Source organism: Crocodylus siamensis, chromosome 6 (assembly GCF_052110815.1).
Source record: "Crocodylus siamensis isolate JL-2025a chromosome 6, ASM5211081v1, whole genome shotgun sequence".
Lineage (NCBI taxonomy): Eukaryota > Metazoa > Chordata > Crocodylia > Crocodylidae > Crocodylus > Crocodylus siamensis.
The window spans coordinates 11,382,307-11,405,219 of NC_143400.1; the positions used below are offsets into that span (position 1 = coordinate 11,382,307).

Genomic DNA, 22,913 nt, shown 5'->3' on the forward strand with positions numbered 1-22,913 from the left:
TTCTCTCTCTCCTCCTGGACTTCAGTGGACTTCAGCCCCTGCACCAAGCCTCTCTAACCCCTGCTGCCATTGTGTGTGTGTGTGTGTGTGGGTGCAAGGGAACCAATAAGACATTGTGTCACCATCTCCACTGTTCAATAAAACCACAGTCATTTGCAACCCTGAGTTGGGTCATGTTTTACTAAATCCCAGTCCCTTCCTTATCTTAAATTCCAGCTTCATTTTCTCTCTCAGCTCCAGTCCCCACCCTCTCTGCTAGTTTCCCAATCTCCTCCCAAGTCCATCTCCCCTTTTCTGCCACCTCTCAGGCTTCCCTGCTCCTACTGCCTTTTCCCTGTGACTTTCTGCTACCTTTCTCTGCTTTCCTGCTGCCTTGCCGCCTGCTGCTTTTCCTTTGATTTTCTGCTGTTTTCAGGCTTCCCTGGTACCTTCTGTAGTCATCCTTGCCCCCCACCACAGCTTCCCAGCTCCTCGTGGCAGTCCTGTAGTTTTCTCCAGCTTCCAGCACCTACTGCCACTCCCTACAACTTCTCTAGCTGCCCCAGAGCCATCCTCTGGCTCCCCACATCCAGAGCCCCTCTTTAACACCCACACTTTCCCTCAGTTCCATTTTTCCCCCTCCCCATCTACCTTTTCAGCTCCCCCACAGCTCTGGCTCCAGTCCCAGACTCTGTGCCAGCACGCTTTCCTTTTCTGCAGGCTTTGGGCGTTGTCTTTTAATCAGTTAAGATCAATTAACATAAAGTTACCCCTGAGCCTCAGTTCTTTAGCCCAGGCCACTGTAGTCTACCAGTTCTAATCCTGGTCCTGGTAATTTTAACTCCTACACTTCTACTTTCTTACCTTAACCTTTCCCCAGGTATCCCAAGTACACCAAGCACATACATACATACATACATACCTCAATACCCAACTTAGGGACTCATCTGTGTGTATGTGTATGTGGGTGGTCTGTGCGTAAATTAGTGCATACACATATATATACATATATAGATATCAGTGTGTGTGTGTGCGGTATATGAATTAGTAATCCATGTAAGTGTACTGAATGTGCAGGTGTTGGTAACTGGTAACTGATTCTGTCTAAATTTGGTGTGTGTAGTGTGTATGGGCTTAAACTGGTGATAGGTGTGCACGAACATAAACTAATTATTTTGAATGTGCGTGTTTCTGAGTTGCTAGTGTGAGTGGTGTGTGTGTGTGTATATATACATATATATATATATAATTGTGTGCATGATATATGAATTAGTGATCTGTGTCTAACTTCTGGGGTGTATAGTGTATGTGCTTGAATTGGTAATAGGTATGCATGTGCCTAGGCTGGTTTGGATGTGTATGTGCCTGAGCTGGTAGTATGTGTGTGTATGTACCTGATTGATCCATGTGTTTGTATATGTGCAATTGTGTCACACCCTCCTGTCTAACAGCGCAATATTGAGATCCTGAGAGTTGGCCTGACCCCTCAGGGCAACAGGGGAGGAAAAGACCTTATTGGGGCACACTACCGTGTTGTATAGAGAGGCTCCAGCATCAGTGAGGGCGCACCTTAACATGCACACACAGTCACACAGGAAGGACGTGCCTTAAGACACATGGTGGAAAAGAAGCTCCTGCAGGAGAGAAAAGAAAGGCTCTGTCACAGTTTGGCTGCCTGAGATGCTGCTGATGCTACTGTGCTAGTGCTCACTAAGTTATTTTATATCTGTTGTCATTTATAATGATGGACCAGGATGAGGCTGTAGGGGAGGAGGAGACCTCATTGGGGCACACCACCATGTCATGTAGAGGCTGCAGAGCGAGGGTGCGCCTTACACACACAGTGTCACCCATGTCACAAATTTTGCTTGTCAGCAGCCTGAGGTGCAGTTTCCCAGAAACCCCTCCATATGTCTCCAGAAACTTGGCAGGCTTCATGGTCTCAGAAGGAGCTACTATCCCTGCAAGTTTCATCTGAATCAGGCAAGAAATGACAACGTTATAGGCAGTTTCATGCTTCCCCATTATAGCCTATGGGCAAAACATTAAAACAGCGTCAAAACAGCGAGATGGTTTTGATGAAATGAAATGGAACAGCGATTTTGAAATAAAATGAAACTCTGTTTGAAACATTGGTCCATCGAAACACGAAAATGGAAGTTGAAATGGAGCAGTGCTGTTTTGCACACCCCAGTTACCAGCACTTCACTCTGAAGTGAGTCTTTATCACTCACTTTCCTATTTTTCAGGTCCCTTTAACTTATTCACAGACCATTATGAGCCTTTCTGGCTGTTTCCCCTGTCTCCTGGATTTCTGGAGGATCTGCTCTTCATTGGAGTTTTGGGGTCTTTCTGTTGGATCATTAGTACCTTCACCTTCTGAGGATGACGAGGAGGAGGAGGAACTAGGAACTGTTAACAGAGTTGATCCAAGTCCGTACCTCCTGCCAATGCCTGAGAGCTAAGTGGAAGCACGAGTAGTAGGGCTGTGTGAAGCTTTGGGTGCTGACTGGATCTGGAGGAGATTCAGCCCGATTCGGTGCCCGAATCTCCAAATCCAAATCAAATCAGGGGACCAATAAAAAGGTCTGAGTTGATTCAAAGCTGTCCAACTGGGGGCTGGACTCGATGAGGGGGCTGGACTTGATGATCCTCCAGGGTCCCTTCCAGCCCGAATGTCTAGGAAAACCTGAAAATCTTCAGAGAGCTTTGATGATTCGGGCAGTCCCCACCCACTGCAGCAGGGAGCTGGAGCTGGACTTGGAGCTGGTAAGTAGGGGTTAGGGGAGGGGGGCTGGAGAAGTGGGGAGAGAACCATGGGGGGACCCCTGCCAGGCCTCATCCCCTGCCTGTTCCCCCAGCCTCCCCCATAGCTGCCCCGCCTGCCCCAGCTCCTGGTGCTTCAAAAAAAAAGCCCCTACTCACTGGGTGCTGCCGGGAGGGGGGAGATGATCCTTGCTGCCCCCTACTGCCCCATGGTGTGTGTGGGGCTCGTCACAAGCCCCCTGACCCTTCCCCCCGCTGTCCCAGCCCCCCCCATGGTTGCCCAGCCTGCCCCAGCTCCCAGCTCTTTAAGGAAAAAAAGAAACAAAAAACCCCAGACACACTGGTTCCTGCCCAGTGGGGAGTGATCCCCACTGCACCCCACTGCCCTCCACCACATGGGGGGCTCTTCCATGAGTCCTTTAAGAAAAAATAACTGAAAAACCCCCCAGATTCACCAGTTCCTGCAGTGGTCTCGGGGCTTCGGAGTGCTCATGGAAGAGCCCCCACGTTGTGCAGGGCAGTGGGGGGCAGCGGGGATCACTCCCCACTGGGCAGGAACCAGTGTGTCTGGGGTTTTTTGTTCTTTTTTTCCTTAAAGGGCTGGGAGCTGGGGCAGGCTGGGCAGCCATGGGGGGATGGGGCTGGGACAGTGTGGGGGGGTCAGGAGGCTGGTGCAGAGCCCCCCACGCAGTGTGGGGCAGTGGGGATTGCCCCTCCCCTGGCAGAACCTGGTGAGTTGGAGCTTTTTTTCACCAAGTGCTGGGAGCCAGGGTGGGCAGGGCAGCCATTGTCAGCTGGATGGGTCTGGGAGATTCAGAGATTCAACAGCAGCCGAATCTCTGAATCAGATTTGACCAAACTGATTCGGGACAGTGATTCGAATCACCAAAACCTAATTGAAACATTGTCCCCTGAACTGGCCAAATCCGAAGCGCATACTAGCTGCTTCACACAGGCCTAATGAGTAGGTCTCTTCCATTATGTCAAAGCATGCCCCCTTGGTCTGTCTGGATTAGATAGGACCGTGGGTGCACCAGCTGTTTCACTGTACCCTGCTGGTCCCATGTTCTCGACAAGTAATTCCTCAGACAAACTCTACCACCTGGCTTTAGTAGTGAAAGCTCATGAGCTCTTGTATCAAAGTAGAATTTCTCTTTTTTCTTCTGGTCTTTCCTTCTCCTAATGGCTACAGTGTTAGGATTTTCCAGTTAGGTGTTAGTAATGGGCAGAATCGACCCTACCCACCTGCCCATTAACAACTCTTCTGGAGAGCAGCCATTGTCCAGAGGTGTGCTACGATAAGCCAGTAGTGCTTGATATATATCACCTCCACTGTCCAACGCTTTTTTTTCATTAGGTTTTTTTCTGTCTGATGGGATTGTTCTGCAAGGCCATTTGATTGGGGATAATTTGGACTTGATGTGCTGTGTTGAAAATCCGAGTCCATGGCAAATTGCCTGAACTCTGCACTGGAGAACTGTGGCCCATTATCACTGAATCCTTCATCTGGAAGTCCAAGCCTTGCAAATATGGCCTTCAAGCAAGTTATCACTGAGCAACTGCTGATATGTTGCAGTGTATAGCTTTCTGGATACAAAGAGTAATAATCAGTAACTATTAAATACACCCTGGAGTCCCATGTAAAGAGATGGGTGCCCACCCTCTTATAGGCCCAGTGTGGAACAGGATGAGGCTTTAGAGGTTTTGCCTACTGGCAGGGTCTGCATTTCAAGCAAATGAAACAGTTTTCAACTGTATTAGCAATGTCCTGATTGATCCTTGGCCAATACATCACCTCCCTTGCTCTCTTCTTGCATTTCTCAATACCTAGGTGCCCCTCATGGATCTTCTGTAGCATTCCTTTTTGGAGGGTCCATGACTTTACTGTCCTTGAAAATAACTCCTTCAATGACTGAAAGATCATGTTGGCAATTCCAGTAGTCCCGCACGTTCAAGTCACAGGTGCGTCCTCTGGCCAACCAAAAATTGTCATTTCTTTCAGGATCCCTAATGAGTGGTCCTTCTCAGTTTCTTCTTTTATGTGTTGTAGCCTCCTGTCTCTGATCAGAAGTGAGCTAAGAATCAAGTCAACACAGGCTTGCAACTCTGTCTTGGAGGTCTTTTCTGCTTGTCCAGTAGAGGCTATTGCCCTGGATAGCACATCTGCTGTAAACTGACCAGGTGTGTAGTTCACAACTAAGTCATACTTTTGCAGCTTAATCCTCATTCTTTTTATCCTGAAGGTACAGTCATTCAGAGGCTTGTGAATCAGTGCTATCAAGGGCTTGTGGTCTGTTTTTGCACCCACTTTCTACCCGTAAATATATTGACTGAATCTCTGGCATGCAAGCAAAATTCCTAACAACTCTTTCTCAGCCTGTGCATACCTGTTTTTTGCCTCAGTCAGAGATAAGCAATGGCTTGCCATCAGTTGTCAAAATTCTGTAGTAGCACAGCACCCATAGGCAATGCATAGCAGGGGCATGGGGGGGCATGTGCCCCCCCTAAGATTGGCCCTGGCCAGGTGGAGAGTGGGGGGGGGGGCAATGGCTGGTGCCCCCTGAGATTGTGGGGGCGCTGAGAGAAGTGCTGTTGGCACTTCTGGTTTTGGCAAGTGGCTGCTGGGGGACTTCCCCTGGTTGGCAATTGGCCACTGGTGCCCCCCCAGTATCAGGAGAAACCAATTGCTCAAGATAGCACCTAATCCCAGCTGTGAAGCATCTCTTGATATCTGTACTGGTTTCCCAAGGGTATAGAATTTTAATACAGGTTCAACCTACTAATTGTTGCTTCAACGCCTTCCATGCTTCCTCCTGTTCTGGATTCCAGCATCACTCCCTCAGTCAAGTCTTGTTCTGAGCCTTAATTCACAGCATCGCCCTTTCTTCTCCCTGCTGGGCTGGTAGGATGGTTTAAGATCTATAAGCTAGATTAGTGGTTGCCCTCAGCCCTTTCCTTTGGTAAGCCTCAAAAATAACAAACTGTCTTGATCTTTTATTCTTGCCAGAGGCACTCAAGAGCCCCTGTTTTCTTGCAGAAAAACTCTGCAGGTAATGAGACTAACACATATTCTGGCCACAGCTGCCCTGGTTTTGCTTCTGAGGGCATACGGGGAGTATCTGCTTGAAAGATGCAGCATCAGAGAAAAGGAGAGGAGCTGTGCTCCACAGGGGTCCTCCTATGGAGCTGGCCTGCCTGAGAGCTGAGCTTTTACCCACACCTGTAGCCAGGCTGTGAAGCAGATCCACCTGCTGACAATTAAGCAGCATGCCTCATTCACACAGCAGCTCCAGCTTCTTTAGCTGTTGAAGTGGGTCCTGCACTGGTGAGGGGGAAAGGAGTTTCCTAACCCATGCATGAGCCTTGGATACTGAGGTTTCCAAGTGCTGCATATCCAGAATTGGGGCAGGACTTTCAACAGAGCTGGGCAAGGATGAAGGCCAAATGAGCCCAGCTCCTAGGCAGAGCAGAGCAGTCTGGCCCAAGCCACCACGAGGAGAGGAGCTCGATTTGGAGGACCTTATTGACTGGAGAGTGACAGAGAGAGAGGAAGAGCACTTTGGGAGGAGCATGGGGTTTGCAGATGCTAACCCTTACTGGGCTGGACTGGAGGAAACCCAGTGATGAACAATGTGGCAAGAGATGCCTGAGGTGTCACCCCGGTAAATGGAGGCAGAATGCTTCCCCTTGCACAGTCATAAGGTGGAGCCTTGGCAGGTGGGGCTGGATTGGGCAGCAGACCGCCTGCGAGACCAATAAACCAGGCTTCTTGACCTGCCTAGGCTGGACCCAACTAATTTCCTCCATGCAGCTGTCCATGCCAGCCAGGGAAGGCTTAGACCCATCCAGGGGCAAAAGGTGAGGCCAGCCTAGTGCCAGGGGATGCTCTTAGGGGGGAAGGACACACGGCCTCTCCCTGCCACCCTAGTGAGGGCACACCAGGGCCAGAGCCTCCAGCTGCGTCTGCAGGGGAATCCATCACAGCCACTTCCCTGCCGGGGTGGGGAGACCTCTGACCCGGGCACTGCCCCACAGCTTGTGGTGGCCTTATTCACCAACTCCAGGGTCTGGTCCTGCCTCCTGGGCACAGGGCGCCTCCCCGTGATGTGGGGTGAGGCCTGCAGGTTCCCCTGACACTTGCTGGGGAACAGGGGGCTTCAAGGGGTGGCTGTACTGTTGCAGGCTGGGATGGGGGCTCTGCAAAGCCATGCCACATGGAGGAGCGTTGGCCCCCCTGCTGGCGCCGGTGCTGGTGGGGGAAGTGTTCACCAGCAGGGCTGGGGATCTCCTAGGGCAGGGCCCATCCTGTTTGCGGCAGGGAGGAATGCTGCGTTACTGGCTGGAGGTTGCCGTTCCCTGTCTGAGATACTGTTTAGACTGAGGTGGCCATGCAGGTAGGTTTGGAGTAGTGACCGAGGAGGTTCCCCATCCCTGTGTCCTCTGGGGCCTGCAGTCAGCACGAATCCTCCCTCCCAACCTCCCCTTCTTCTCTAGTGGGAAAACTGAAGCATAGTGCTAGGAAGTGACCAGCTGGTGGCAGGCTTGAGCCCTCTGAGTGCCAGGTCAGTCCCTTACGCACAATGGTTCCCCTCCCTCCTGCCCCTCTTTGGAGGGGTGACATGCTGGGGAAAGCTGGAACCCGTTTCCTGGAGCTGAGCAGCTCAGCTCACAGGCTCCTGGGTAACTGCTTTGGTCCAGCTCCTCCCACATCCTGCCCATCCTCTACCCTGGGGCAGGCTTCACATCCCCCATCCTCCCTACACGGCTGTGTGCACCAGGGCTCTTCCAGCTAAGGGGCTGAGTCCTCCAGGGGCTGGGATCCTTTGGACCCTGAAAGGTGCTGGATTCATGACCCTGGAGTCTCTTGGCCTCTGTTTGCCCACCCAGAAGGGACCTTTGAGGCAACCAGAGAGCACTGTGCACCATGATGCCTGGGGATGCTATGCCAGCCCCTGGTGACCACAGTAGCAGGTCTTTGGAGGATCGATCGATCAATCGATCGATCTATCTATCTATCATTCTCATACTCATCCCTTCTGTATATGAACGCTGTCAGTCTCAAGGAGCAAGGTACCCCCTTTAATGACTTAGCCCAATATCACAGGGATGAGCCAGAACTGCAGCTGGAAACAGCTGGACAGTTTTGTCTCAGACGTAGACCTGACCTGGAGTCTAAGATCCAGGCTCAGACAAAAGTGGGGCTGTCCAGGCCTTCCAGTACCCAGCTAGTGCAACCCCACCTCCAGGCAGGATCCTTCTGCTCACGGGGAGACTCCCACCCTGTGCAGGCAAACTGGTGTGGGCCCTGGGAGGCAGCTGGCTGGACCGGTCAGGTGAGTCCTGCCCCGGCAGTGAAGGCTGGGTGCGAGTTCTCTCATACTGCAGTCACTTGGAGAAGGGGAATTTTTGTGGGTTTCTGCTGCCGCCTTCTGGTGCGAGACCATCACAGCCATGAACAGCAGAAGCCTCCTCCTTTATTACATGGCCTGGTGTGCAAGGAGCTGGGAGCATCCGGGGCCAAGCAGGGCAAAGCAGTGCCATGTCCACTCCCACATTCCTGGGGGTGAAAACAACTGGCGAGGTGAGAGATTCCCCCTGGGGGAGTTTGGTTGGCAGAAATCAGGGATGCAGAGGGGGAATCTGGCCCCTCCGCCCTATCCCACCATCCCTTCTAGGAGTGTCAAAAGGTCCCTGCATGAAAGGACCTCAGCTTCCCACTTTCTCGTCCTGCAGGGACATCATGCAAGGAATACCCTGCATCGTGCAGGATGAGCAGGGTGTTCATTGCAACCCGGGCTGTTTCCTGGTTCTGGCTGGGCCTGGAAATCCCATTGGGAAGTCCTGGCGGGAGTTGCTCTGCACCCGCAGTGATGTTGTGCTTCACACCTATGGGAGTACCGGTGTTTCAAAACAGGCCCTGTTCCCAGTCCACACCCTCCCTGCTGTGCGCTAAGCCACTTCCTTGGCAGGGGATTTCTCCTCTCTGACACTCTCTGCCAGCACATAAGAAGAGACCAGGGCCTGGTGCCTCCAGAACAGAGCAGAGGAGACACCGTGACCCAGGTAAGAACCGAGTGCTGAGGCCTTCCCTGCTCCCTCGAGGCTTGGCTGTTCATTCCCTCCCCTCCTGGCTCCCTGTCCATGTTCAGTGTGCGTGTGTGTGTGTGTAGTATTCAGGCCAGAAGGAGGTTCCGTGAGTGGGGGGTGTGTGTGGGTGTGCGGGCAGGGGAAGCACTGACCACATAGGCAGTGGCCACGTAGGCGGGCTCCCCAGGTGGTTGTCCCTAATATGTCCTCCATAGGAGGTCTGTATTGAGCAGATTTTTGGTGTTGGGAGGTGGAACTGGAGCTTGCTCCATCCACTCCATGCATCAGCCTGGTATACCAGTGCTTCCAGGAGTGGTGCAATAAACCAAAAAAAAAAAAAGTGTGTGTGTGTAGGACTCAGGTCAGAGGGAGGTGCCCTGAGTATAGCATTGAAGAATGTGTGTGCATGTATGTGTGTGCATGTGTGTGTGTGTGTGCAGGACTCAGGCCAGAGGGAGGTGCCCTGTGAATAGCATTGAAGAATGTGTGTGCATGTATGCGTGTGCGTGTGCAGGACTCAGGCCAGAGGGAGGTGCCCTGAGTATAACACTGAAGAATATTTCTGTGTGTATGAGTGTGCATATGTGTGTGTTATTCAGGCCAGAGGGAGGTTCCTGAGTACATCATTGAAGGATGTGTGTATGTGTGTGTGTGCTCACGCATGTGTTATTCAGGCCAAGAGTTTCCTTGAATCCATCACTGAAGGACGTGTGTGTGCAGTGGCAATGTGTAAGGGGTGCGTGGGGGTGCACGTGTACCCCCTGAGAGTGCCGGTGCGCCCCCTGACAGTCGCATTCGCTGCTTAGGTGATGGGCAGGGGGCAGGTGGGAACGCCAGTGCCTCACCTGCAAGTGCTGGCTGATCGCTGGGCTCGCTGCAGCTGCTTTTGGGAGTGGCTGCGGCCCCTTTTGGGAGCAGCTGCAGCAATTGGCTGGTGCTTGCTCCCAGAAGCGGCTGCAGCCACTCCTGGAAGTGGATGCAGTGAGTGCAGTGATTGGCCACAGCAATTGGCTGTTGTGGGATTGCTCAGGGGAGCCCCCCACCGGACCGCAGGATCACCTGTGGGGCCATGCCCCCCCCAGCACCGCAGGATCACCCATGGGAGACCCCCCTACTCCAGTCAGCAGGACTGGTTGCAGGGGGGGCACATGCCCCCCCGACTAAGGCAGCACCAGTCGACCGTGTGTGCGTGCATGCATGTGTGTATATTATTCAGGCCAGAGGGAGGTTCACTGAGCATATCATTGAAGGGGGTGGGTGTATGTGTGTGTTACTCAGGCAAGAGGGAGGCTCCTTGTCCCCTTCCTGTGCCTGGCCGCTAGGTATGATATACAGACGAGCTGCTGCTCCTTGCCAAAGGGATAGGCCTTTCCTGAAGCCCCAGGAGCCCCTGCTCTTGGATCCGTAAGCCCAAGCCCTGCTGCTGGACTCCAGAGAGAGGGCCCTCAGTGCCCAGGGCACAGCACCCTGCTCTCAATCACGCCAACCTTGGTCACAGCTCTTCATTGCTCTGTGCCTCTGACCCCAACAGCAGTGGGGACCCTCTGGATAGCAGGGATTGGGGTGCAGGCTACTGAAAGGACTGGACATTATAGCTTGGGCAAACTCCAGGCTCAGCTTTGGGTCCAAAGGCTGCTGAACCCAACAGGCACAGTGACTGCCGTATGCTCAGGGCACAAAGCCTCAAAACGCTGCAGCCAAAGTCAGGGGAATCTGTTTTCAGTGGCTTGAGTTCGTGCATCTTCCTACCCACCTTGCTTCATGCCTTGTCTGATGACCCAATTGCAGCAGGAACTGGGACAAGCCAGGCAGGGAGGGAGGTGACTGTGATACAAAAAGGCACAAGGATTGGAAACACTGCACAGTAACTAATCAGACATACATTTGATACCTGCAAGTATCAAATTTATGCCCAAGCTGGTGTAAGTCACTATATTTACTGCACTGTACGGGCATGCATGTGTAGACACGTACCCATACTGCGCAATAATTTCAGTTACTGTGCAGTAAATGCACACGTGTAGATGTGCCCACTGACTCTCTAGATAACCCTGAGGCCTTTCTTCTGACCTTTTCCCCTGTTGAAAACCCTGAAAAGCTGCTCCAGTCCAGGCTGGTGGTTACAGAAGCACCTGTTGCTAGCAGGGTCACGTAGCCCTGGCAGAAGGAATCCCCTGGTTTCAGGTCACTGCGTGTGCTCCTGTCTGTGCAGGCAGAAGGGTCTGCAGGGATGAGGCTGTAGATCTGACCCCAAACTCCAATGAACTCTGCATTGTCCTCAGTGGGCTCCAGTTCATGCCCTGGAGCTGAGCCATGTGGGGTAGAGGCTGTGCTATATGCCCTGTGCTTGCCCTTTGGGTGCTGCCACTTTGCTTATCATCCATAACAATCCCATGCTCATCCCAGTGTGTTCTGGCTGAGCCAGACAGGGGAGAGATTTGCACCCACTCCAATTTGGGTGGGCAGTGGTTGTTTATTCACTACACACATCTGGGACAGCTCTGGAGTTTCTAGTGTAGTTTACTGCTGTGGCCCTGGGAATACAGTGAGGTCCCACTGCCATCATTGCTACTAGCAAATGCCCATAGCCTTCCTTTGTCTTTAGCACATTAATACCATTATTAATACCAATTTTAATACTGGCACCAGCTTGGGCTCTCAGGAACTTCCCCCGTCGGGCAGAGAGCTCATGTGCCACTTAACTCCTCTTCAGCCCCTATCTGGAAGGTTGTAAGTGGTGCATGGGACTTGCATTGCCCGTTTGCACAGCGTGATGTGCCCACCAGAAGTGTAGGATAGGATCCCTCGTGAAAGGCAATGGTGAGTCCAAGCCTGGTGGAACTGCTGCTGTCCATGTGTCTGCAACACAGGGCACATGGCTATTTTTTTTTACCGTACTGGTTTAGCTCCTTGAAACTTCATCCACTGTTTTCTTCTCCTGACGTAAACACGGTATTTGTTTCCAGGCCGTTGAACTGGTGATTTTAACCAGAGGTGCAACATGATGCTCAGGCTGGCTGTACTTTTCTCAGCTCTCTGTGCTGCTTCATGTCGTGAGTCCCGTCTTTCTCCTCTCTTTGCGTACTCGGGATATGGTAGAGAGCAGTGCACTGGGAGTGAGGAGACATGCATGCTTTTCTCAGGGTGCCATTATTTCAGTATTTGACCCCAGGGGAGTCACCTCTCTGCTTTCTGATTCCTTATAGCTATAGTGGGGATCATAACTCGGCGGTCTATAGAAGGACTGTTCAACATGGCAGAAGAGGGGCTTCTGAGTGTGGCAATTATAGAGTCTTCGAAAATGAGGGTTGGAAGGGACCTCAGGAGGTCATAGCTAGTCCAATCCCCTGTTCAAAGCAGGGCCGGCCCCAACTACATCATCCCAGACAGGGCTTTGTCTAGCTGGGTCTTCAAAACCTCGAAGGATGGAGACTCCACCACCTCTCTGAGTAACCTGTTGGAGTGTTTTATTTACTACCCTCCTAGAGACAAAGTTTTTCCTAATATCCAACCTCTACTTCGCATGTGGCATCTGGAGCCCATTGCTCCTTGTTCTGTCATCCGCCACCACCGAGAACAGTCCAGCTCCATCCTCTTTCGAACCCCGCTTCAGGGAGTTGAAGACTGCTATTCAATCCCTCCTCAGTCTTCTCTTCTGCTGTCTAAATAAGGCCCTAAATAATGAGGAACTGCTGCAGCATGAAGGAAAATTGCCTTGCCAGGGCATGGTGGGAGTTTCAGTGGAGGGTGCAGGTGGGATTGCCCCCAGAGTGGCACAACATGATGGATCCTTGGGCTCATCCTTTTTCCCCTCTCCCCAGAATTGGCATGTCCGCCCATTGTCTCCCCGGCCAAGTGGGGGTCCCGGCCTGCCAAGTGTGCTTCCCCTCTCTCCAAAGTCCCACCTGGCAACGTCGTCATCATCCACACGGCCGGCAGCGCCTGCCACACGCAGCCTGAATGCAGCGAGCTGTTGCGCAACATCCAGGTTTTCCACCGGGACATGAAGGAGTGGTGCGACATCTCCTACAAGTAAGAGATGCCAGCTAGCACGGACGCGTACGCTCATGTCAAGCTATGTCCACACAGGGCCTGAGACATCTCAGCACATGCTGAGTCCTGCAGCCGGTGGGCAAAGCCCTATTCGTATAGAAGCTCTTGCTTTTCCTTGTTCCTGAATGGAAGAAAACAAGCCTGGAAAACTGGAATACGATAAAACCAATGCTGTCAAACCTGTCTACCTAGACTGAGGTGCTCAGCTCCATGTGGAAGCAGGTAGAGTGGCTCTTTCAGACACCCAGGTTTGACAACAGTGGGCGTATGATTTTCCGGTCACCAAAAATATATAGTGAATATCCATATAGGATCAAAGGTCCAACTCTTTTCATAGTTGCCATTAAAAAGGGCATTCGATCTGCCACCAGGACTTTGCTAAACAACCCTGAGGTGATGCGGAAAACCTCCCACAAGAATTTGCAAAGAAAATGAATATTGTCAAAGCTACAATGATGACAGCAATAATAATGGAGATGATGCTATTACTGCTGCTAGTGTTTTCCTTTTAATATCATTGATGATGCCATAATGCAACAGTATTAGTGACCCGAAAGCTTGCAAAGAACATTTTTTTTCAACTATTTAGTTGGTCTAATAAAAGATATCACATCTACCCAGAGAACCTTGTCTGCTCACAGTATAAGTGATGCATTATTATTATTGCTGTTATTATTATTATTTTTGCCTTGTGGATCATATGTCCCTGTCTCTACTTAGCCTTGCTACTAGTAGTTAAGGGAAGTAATTAATTACATGCACTTCCTCTCACATCCCTCCAGCTTCCTGATCGGTGAAGACGGAAACGTGTATGAAGGCCGAGGCTGGCTTTTGGAGGGTGCCCACACCTATGGCTATAATGATTTATCTCTGGGCATTGCCTTTATTGGCAACTTTACAGGTAAGACCCTTGCAGAGCACCCACCTCTTCCAGTACAGGGCATATGGAGTGCAGTTCAGTCCAGGAGCTGGCTGCAGAGATGTATTTATCCACAGCAGTAAAGAGTCTACTGCAGGGATGTTGGACTGTCTCTGCAAAGAACTCAGGGCACTTGGCAGGGTGAAGTTTGCCCTGGCACAGACAGCCAGCGTGAGGCTGGGGTGTTTCCTAGCACACGTGGGCAGAATTCAGGCCTGTCTTCTTGTTAATTAGTTGCACAGAGGGCATTTACAGTTGTGGATCATGAGTCTTTGGTGCTGACTGCTGCACCAACACAGAGATGGCCTTAGTGATGTCCCCTCTCCAGTGTCCACAGGCCTTGCCCTGACCTGAGCTCTTTCCAACACACTTCCCGCATGCAGGAAGCCCCTGTAAGCCAAGACATCCGTTAGGGGCAACTTTCTTTGGACATCTACCCATTCAGGCATTTTCATTTGCTTTGTGCCTGTCCTAGATTTCAGCTGACCCATTTCTAGCTTTCTGTGGGATGGAGGAACCAGCTAGTTATATGACACTCCTTAGTGACGGTGGTTTTGTTGGGCGGTTCAGCCAGGAGGTCACATATTCCAGGTCACAGCACTTTCAAGCAGCTTCACGAGCCCCCTGGAAATCCTGCTGGATGAGCCTGCCTTGCTTGGGGAGCAGGACAAGCAGCCTAGCCGGGGTAGGCTTCTGGGCCCAGAAAGATGGAGAGGGGAGGTCCTTGGCCATGCCAACCAAAACACACCTGAGGCTCTGTCTGCAAGGCAGGCTCAGGAAGAGGCAGGTGAGGCTTGGCCACATGTACATGGTACTCTGACCACGCTCCAGGTCAGTGACCTTAGGCAGCTTCCTCACCTGGAAGCACCAAGGCTGTGTGTATGCCTGGCACCCTCCATGGGTTAATTAGCAGGGGACAGGCTTGCTGGCAGTGCTAATTAGCCCACCTGAAAGGCTGTGTGGGTGACTCCTCTGGTCCCAGTTCAGGAGTGGTGTTGGAGGACAATGCTGCGGAAATTTTTGATGGACGAGGCCTGTCCTAGTAGAGTCCTGGCACAGGGGGTGGTGGGGGACACAGAGCTCTGTGCTTGTGGGGAAAATCTCTGCAAACCATCCAAGCCAAATATCATCCCTCCCCCTTGCAGAGCGGTCTCCCAATGAAGCTGCCTGGAAAGCCCTGAAGAACCTGCTCGCCTATGCCGTCCAAAGTGGGTACCTGGCTTCCGACTACCTCCTCATGGCTCACAGCGACGTCAGCAACACCATTTCCCCGGGGAAGCTCATCCGTGAGACCATCAAGTTGTGGCCGCATTACAAACACTGAGGACGGGTCTGGAGAAGCTCAGCACTGCCCTGTGACACCACGGAAAGCCCGGGATGCAGGCTCCAGGACCCAGTGCTAAAGGACTGATTCACTGACAGAGTGGCTGGGACTCTTTTGGGTTCGGGGCTGGATCCTTCAGTCATGTTCTTGCTAGCTGAAGAAATGGGGAGGGGAAGCAAAGTGGTTGCAATGGCCCATGGAAATGGCCAGAGTGAGAGAAGGAGGGGTCATATTATAGTTTCATAGTTTCATAGTTTCTAGGGTCGGAAGAGACCTGAGTAGATCATCTAGTCTGACCCCCCGCCATGGCAGGAAACAATACTGGGGTCATACAACCCCAGCAAGATGTTCATCCAACCTCCTCTTAAAACCCCCCAGGGTAGGAGCCAGCACCACTTCTCTTGGAAGTTGGTTCCAGACCCTAGCTGCCCTGACCGTGAAGTCGCGCCTCCTGATGTCTAGCCTAAACCTGCCCTCTGCCAGCTCGTGACCGTTATTCCTGGTCACTCTTGGCGGTGCTCGGGGGAACAGGGACTCCCCCAATGCCTGCTGATCCCCCCTGACTAGTTTATAACAGGCCACAAGATCCCCCCTCAGCCTTCTTTTGTGGAGGCTGGACAGGTTCAGGTCCCGTAGCCTGTCCTCATAGGGCCTGCCCTGTTGTCCCCTGATCATACGAGTGGCCTCCTCTGGACCCTCTCCATGCTGTTGACATTCCTCTTGAAGTGTGGCACCCAGAACTAGACACAGTACTCCAGCTGCGGCCTGACCAGTGCTGCATAGAGGGGGAGGATCACCTCCCTGGACCTGCTCGAGATGCATCTGTGTATGCACGACAAGGTGCGGTTGGCCTTCCTGACTGCATCCCCACACTGCCGGCTCATGTTCATCTTGGAGTCAATGATGACCCCCAGATCCCTTTCCGCCTCCGTGCTGACAAGAGGGGAGTTCCCTAACCTGTAGGTATGGCGCTGGTTGTTCCTCCCGAGGTGCATCACCTTGCACTTGTCTGTGTTGAAACCCATCCTATTCTCGTCCGCCCACCCTTGTAGCCTGTCTAGGTCTGATTGAAGCCTGATGCTACCTTCTAGTGTGCCCACGTCCCCCCACACCTTAGTGTCATCAGCAAATTTGAGCAGGGTGCTTTTTACCCCCTCATCCAAATCACTGATGAAGATGTTGAACTGTGCGGGCCCGAGGACCGAGCCCTGGGGACCCCACTGCCCACGTCCTTCCAGGCTGAGAAGGACACATCCACCACCACCCTCTGGGTGCGGCCCTCCAGCCAGTTGGCGACCCATTTGACTGTGTGGGTGTCTACACCACAGCCCCCCAGTTTCTTAATGAGAACGGGGTGAGAGACAGTGTCAAAAGCCTTCCAGAAGTCCAGGAAGACTATGTCCACTGCTACCCCTGCATCTAATGATCTGGTAACCTGATTGTAGAAGGCCACCAGGTTGGTCTGACAGGACGTGCAGCTGATGAACCCGTGTTGGTTGCCCCTAAGCATGCAGTCCCCAGCTGGCCCCTCATAGATGTGTGCCAGAATAATTTTCTCAATATCAGGAAGGGGCAGGTGGGATGGGAGTTGATTACAACAGTTCTTAGCTGGTGGATGGGGTGAAGTTTTTCCAGGAGCCTAGAGGAATTAGTATCCTTCAGAACTCCTACACTCAGGGCCAGATCCACAAAGGTATTTAGGTGCCTGACTTCCACTGGAACCAGCTGAAACCATTGGGAACTGTGGTTTCTGAATAGCAGCTGTGCACCCCCACACCTTGGTGGCCAGAAACCCTAGCCAGCTTGGTGATGTAGAGCAGTCTGGAAGCTGCTCTGACTTACGTGCCCAGCCTGGATCTGAGGCTGTGTGAGAATGAAAGGGTGAGAAAGGGCTGCAGAAAGGTGTCCTGTGTCCTGCCACACAATAGAAAAGGCGCATAGCAAACACTGATGTGAAAAGATGACTCTAATTGAGCCCTATGTGGTGTCCCAGGGGTGATGGGAACCAAGGGGGAACTGCCAGTATTGTGGATCAGGCCCTGAGTGGCTCCAGCTTTCCTTCCTCTACTAAATCCACAGCTAAGAAATCAGACCAGTACCCTGAGTATCTGGGTGAAACCTAAGCTCACCCTGCTTTGCAACTTCTGATCTCTGAGAAGTCTAGAAGCTGATAATTAAAGTGAGCCTCACCCTTTCTGGGAGGTCAGGCTAATTAGGCCCATTTTATAGATGAGTCAGTTCAGTGTCATCGGCTTTCTCAATGTCATGCCGAGAACTGACAAAAGGGGCAAGAATAGAGCACAGGTGTCCTGGTTCCTTAGTCCTTTGCACTAAACTCTACATCCCAGGGCGGGTCGGTGCTGGGCACCTGCTAATCATATCCCCTAGGCTAGAAGCGGAGACTTGTGTATTTGCCTTTGGATTGCTCTGAGATTATCATGAATTCTGCCTGGAAAAGAGCTAAGCTGCTGTAATAGATGCCCAGCCCATGAAAGGGAGCTGATGCCCCAAACCATTAAGAGCTGTAAATAAAAAGTTAGTATTTGTACCCTATTCCCAGCGTTCAAGGTTCTGATTTTCAGATGTGGCTTCCCTGGGTGGATGGTCCTGAGGCTAACTTGAGTCTCCTTTTCGTCCTGGTCTCTGAATCCTGGGGCTGAAATCATCAGCCTCTTGCCATCACTATGGTAGGGTGAATTGGTTGGAAGAAACGGTTAATTCACACACACACAAAAGCAGTTTTAAGTTGATTGAAACGCTGCCTGAATTTGAGGAGATGCTGGTTAATGAGATGGGGGAGAGCTGGGAGATGGGGTCGGGGGGCTTTGAAGGAGAGGAAATGCTTCATTTCGACATTTTCCATAGTGCAACTTCTTTATGCGTTTTAGTTTTCATTTTGAAATGTAGCTGGACTTGCCTGAGATGAGGGACAGGAAGCAAGGCAATGAAATGCAGTGTCCTGTCTGACCCAGGATGGCAGATTTTGCTTGCTCTGTTCCAACAGCAACAAACCCTTTCTGGTTGCCTCAAAGCAAAGTCCTTTCCCCCCATTTCTCAGCGTGGCCACTTACACAACCAGAACTGGCACCTGTCTCCATGAGTCCCTGCCCTACCCTTTCCACTAGGGCCTGCTGCATCTCTGCTCTGAAAACCCCTGATAGCTGGAGGGCCAAGGAGGAGGAAGGCAGCATGAGATGAAATCCAGGCTGCGATCTGAATATTTTGCAAAACCAAACATGTTTCAGCTGCAAACACCTCCAAAATATGGGCAATGTTTTCTCTCTCACTCACCTCTCCATCCATCCACCCACTTGACAGGGAGGTCACCAGCCATCCCAGCATCACTGTTATGTCCAAGGGCTCTGGACTGAGTCCTCCTTTCGGTGAAATGGTTCCAGTCACAACACAGCAAGAGGCAGAGCTTGGCAAGTCAGGTTACTCTGTGGAACAAGCCAGATCAGCAGTGCCACATCCAAGGATTAAGAGCTCCAGAAGTTGTCTACAGTTCCCATGTAACAAGGCCCTCAGTGTCACAAGCCATGTCCTGCAAGAAGCATAAGACTGGCTTCAAAGCTGTAAGTTTTAAAACATATGGAAATGTGATGGTGGAATGTATTTGCCTACTGGCGTTTGAGACTGGGTGGGTGCATTTACGCATGCATTAACATCCTTTAGTTAAAACATATTAAATCTAGTACCTCTGTTGGGAGGTACTAGGAAAATGTGCATTAGCCTGTCTCAATACACATTAACTAGAGAGCACGGTTTTTAAGTGACGTTTAATGCTCATTAGCCTATATACATGTAAATGAACTAAATAGCACTTTTTTTTTAGTGATGCTTTAATGCACATTAAAATAGGCTAATGTGCATTAAGGCACATGAGTAGATGTGCCCCATTTCCAGCTTTTTGCTGCCACCACAGGCAAGTGCTTTTATCCTCCCATAAGCCCCTGATGATGGCACCTAGCAGAGTTTAGAAGTGAAACCCCACAGAAGTGAAATAATGTCTCAACTCTGGGATCTATGTATGCTGTGCAACCCCCTGCATTGGGGCAGCCTCCCTCCCTCTCCTGTTCCTGCCCTGGGTGCCCTGGCACCTTCTGCCACTGGCCTATTTGTGCCTCTCCCTGGGTGCTGTTGTCCACAATCATCATTTACATATGTGCTAATAAAGGAGGGTTGCATTGGAAAGTGGAGCAGTTGGGAAAGCAGGATTGGCCAGAAGAAAAACTTATCCTCTACCTACTTGCAAAGAGAGTTTGCAGCAAGTCTGCACCACGCTGCTCTCACCACTCCAGTGAGCCCCTGTTGACTCAACTGCTGGTGAATGGGGTAAGTCTGCGCCTGGGGTTTCACTTCGGGGGCAGTTGGAGACTGATTCTTTCTGGCAGGGGGGAGGCAGCAGCGCTATCACTATAGGGCAGGGCCGAGGGATGAAAGTTGGGATCTCCAAGTCCCGGTCCCACCTCTGACACTGACTGGGTGTGTGGCGTTGAGCAAGTCACTTCACTTCCAGTGGGTCCATTGTCCTGCTGGGGACAGAAAATCATAGAGAATGAGGGATGGAAAGGACTTCAGGAGGTTCCATCTAATCCAACCCCCTGCTCAAACCCCCTTGCCCACAGGCTTATTGGTTACAAAGGAATTGCACATTTAACAACTGGAGGGGCAGCGCCAGGGCTAGGGGAGGGGACAGGCCAGGAGCACTTTGTACTGCAAAGTGTGGTGAGCACAGTGCTGGGCTGATGCACTGCACATATTTTGCACCCCGGTTTTAAAAGCTTCATGCCCTTGGGGTGCGAGATGCTCTGTGATACGGAGACATCCTGGTGCTTAGGGGAGAGGCCTGGTGAGGCTTGTTTCTGGGGTCTGAGAGGGACCAGCTGGGAGCTGGCTGGATTTTCACCACCACTGAGCCCATGGCAGTGCCCCAGATTTAGTCCTGGGTCTAAGATCTTCATAAATTTGCAGTACTGACCTGACCCGTCTCTAGCCTTTCTTTCAGGCACCCCCTGCACCATCACTCAGAGATGTCTAAACTCCTCAAAGCCATCACCGACTTGATTGACAGCAATCAAGGAAACTCCAGAAAGGAGGGCAAAGCTGAGATGTTTTGCAGGAGTGAATTTAAGAAGCTGATTCAGCAGGATCTTGCGCCCGTCACGGTAATGCTCCTCCCGCAGGAGGGGAGCAATGTGTTTGGGTACAACCACAACCACCTTTTGGGGATGGCACAAGCCCTCTGCACCATCGACCATGAGCTGAATCAGGGGTAAAACAGAGCTCATGGGGATGCCTGGTGCCGAGAGCTGGGTTTGCAGCTGATTTTTTTCCTACTCCAGCAGCAGTTCTGAAAAGCCAAATTTATCAGGTTTTTTTCCTGGTCAAAGGGACACACATGAATTGTTTTTTTTTCTAGTTGCAAGGGGATTCAGCCAGCTCACCTAACACCACATTGGCTAAGCAGGGGCTGCTTTTTAAAATTCAAAGATGTTTCTAATCAGAGTGAAAATGTCAACAAATTTTTCCCTTGTTTTTGACGTTCTTTTTTTGTGGGTGGGTTGGGGAAACCACTGGGAATTTCTCCACCTGCGTCCTCATGTGTTCTTGTTTCTTGTTATTTCAGCTGTCATCCAGCTATCGGTACAGGCACATCAAGAGCTTGGCAGAGTCTGAGACAGAACCGGTGAATCACAAAGAAATCAGCACGGCGAAGCACTGTGCGTACTGAAGCCTGGGCAATTGCTGCAGTCGTGGAGTGCGGACACAAGGTAAAGCAAAGCCCGTGTGTGATGCTGGAGCCAAGGACAATGTCTCTTGATCCCCAGCTGCTGCGGTCTGGCTTGGTTCCCAAAACATGGTTGAAAAGGGCAATACCGACAAGTGCAAAGTGATGCACCTGGGGAGGAACAACCGGCACCATACCTACAGGCTGGGGAACTCCCTTCTCGCCAGTGCAGAGGTAGAAAAGGATCTTGGAGTCATCACTGATGCCAAGATGAACATGGGCCGGCAGCGTGGGGATGCAGTCAGGAAGGCCAACCGCACCTTGTCGTGCATCCACAGATGCATCTCGAGCAGGTCCAAGGAGGTGATCCTCCCCCTCTATGCGGCACTGGTCAGGCCGCAGCTGGAGTGCTGTGTCCAGTTGTGGGCGCCGCACTTCAGGAGGGATGTGGACAACATGGAGAGGGTCCAGAGGAGGCCACTCACATGATCCGGGGGCAGCAGGGCAGGCCCTACCAGGAGAGGCTACGGGGCCTGAACCTGTTCAGCCTCCAAAAGAGAAGACTGAGGGGGGATCTTGTGGCCTGTTATAAACTAGTCAGGGGGGATCAGCAGGCACTGGGGGAGTCCCTGTTCCCCCAAGAACTGCCAGGAGTGACCAGGAATAACGGTCCCAAGCTGGCAGAGGGTAGGTTTAGGCTAGATATCAGGAGGCGCTACTTCACCGTCAGGGCAGCTAGGGTCTGGAACCAACTTCCAAGAGAAGTGGTGCAGGCTCCTACCCTGGGGGTGTTTAAGAGGAGGTTAGATGAACACCTTGCTGGGGTCGTTTGACCCCAGTACTCTTTCCTGCCATGGCAGGGGGTCGGACTAGATGATCTGCTCAGGTCCCTTCCGACCCTAGAAACTATGAAACTACGTGCTAGATATTGCACAGGGTGGGGTTTTGCCCTTTGGGAACACCCCTCTCTGCATATCCAAAAGGGCAAAGGGCCTTGCTTACTAAAGCAATGTGAAAATCAGAGGTATTTCTACCAGTGCACTGAATTTTGTAGGCTTTTGACACTGCAAAGTCCCTTACATCTCTTGCGCTTCCTACAGGATTGCTGAACTCATGAGGGAATGAAGAACCGAGGAACCAGCAATTCCTGAGCAGACTCTCATCCCAGCTTCGCCTATTTTGGACACCTCCCGGAGATGCCATGCTTTGAAGTTCCTGCTCAAAGTGGACATGTTTGCCATACAAACAGATCCCTGCCCCTTCACCCAGAACAGGGGGCATCTGCCTTCTGACCAGCCGCTGCGGCCAAGCCCTGAATCCTCCTACGTCCTGCCCCCATTCCCACATCCACCTCCAGGATTGTCTCTTCTGTTCTCATGCGTGCCCCGAAGGATGCTGTTTTGCTCTCTTTCCTCCACCGCAAGCGCACCTGCGAAACAGGGTGTCAGGGCCACATGCGATACTGCAGCTCACAATCTTACCATTTCTCCTAAGCTGAGGGGCAAAAAAAATTGCAGGGAGGACTGGCTGGAACGGTCTGTTAATTTAGGGGACCCTCCAAGCCCCAGAGAAAATTAGATCTGCTAGATCACTGGTTTTCAACCTGTAGTCTGCGGACCCCTGAGGGTCCTCAGACTATATCTAAGGGGTGCACAGAAGATGACTATGATCCATCAGAAGTAGGGAAATAACCCCACCTACAAGTCAAAGGGGCCCGTGCCTCCATTCAAAATTTTTTTGGGGTCTGCAAATGAAAAAAGTTTGAAAGCCCACTGTGCTGGATGGTAGATATTTGATATAATGTTAAGGGTACCTGAGTAGACTGAGAGACTTCACTTTGTATTAAACACAGGACAGTGCCCTGTCCTTTACCTCCCCACCTTTGACATTTAAGATGACTAAATCCTACCAAAACTTATCTTGCCTGGGGTGAACGTACCTGCACTGAAATCCTGGCTTTACTGAAGTCATCTGCAACGCTCCCATTGACTTCAGTGGGTTCAGGATTTTGCCCCTGTTCCTGGCTAGAGGTTTTCTTCTGTGAAGGCTGAAGC

The 22,913-nt window shown here is 51.6% G+C and overlaps 1 protein-coding gene and 1 pseudogene across 5 annotated transcripts; both read left to right on the plus strand.

The window, feature by feature from the left end:
• The first annotated feature begins 2,649 nt into the window (after positions 1-2,649).
• Positions 2,650-17,668, plus strand: LOC149861050 (peptidoglycan recognition protein 3-like). Of its 5 annotated transcripts, none has more exons than XM_090054413.1 (6): positions 2,650-2,748; positions 8,479-8,808; positions 11,799-11,885; positions 12,654-12,864; positions 13,668-13,786; positions 14,950-17,668. In XM_090054413.1, exons 3-6 carry the CDS (start codon positions 11,834-11,836, stop codon positions 15,126-15,128), a joined length of 561 nt encoding a protein of 186 aa, XP_089910539.1. In that variant the 5' UTR covers positions 2,650-2,748; positions 8,479-8,808; positions 11,799-11,833; the 3' UTR covers positions 15,129-17,668. The 5 variants fall into 5 exon arrangements, with proteins under 5 accessions (XP_089910539.1, XP_089910542.1, XP_089910538.1 ...); XM_090054412.1 differs by lacking the exon at positions 2,650-2,748 and adding an exon at positions 3,429-8,326; XM_090054414.1 differs by lacking the exon at positions 2,650-2,748 and adding an exon at positions 3,429-4,926 and having other exon boundaries at positions 8,660-8,808.
• On the plus strand, positions 9,033-9,158 carry LOC149861051 (U2 spliceosomal RNA; annotated as a pseudogene).
• Positions 17,669-22,913: the final 5,245 nt, after the last annotated feature.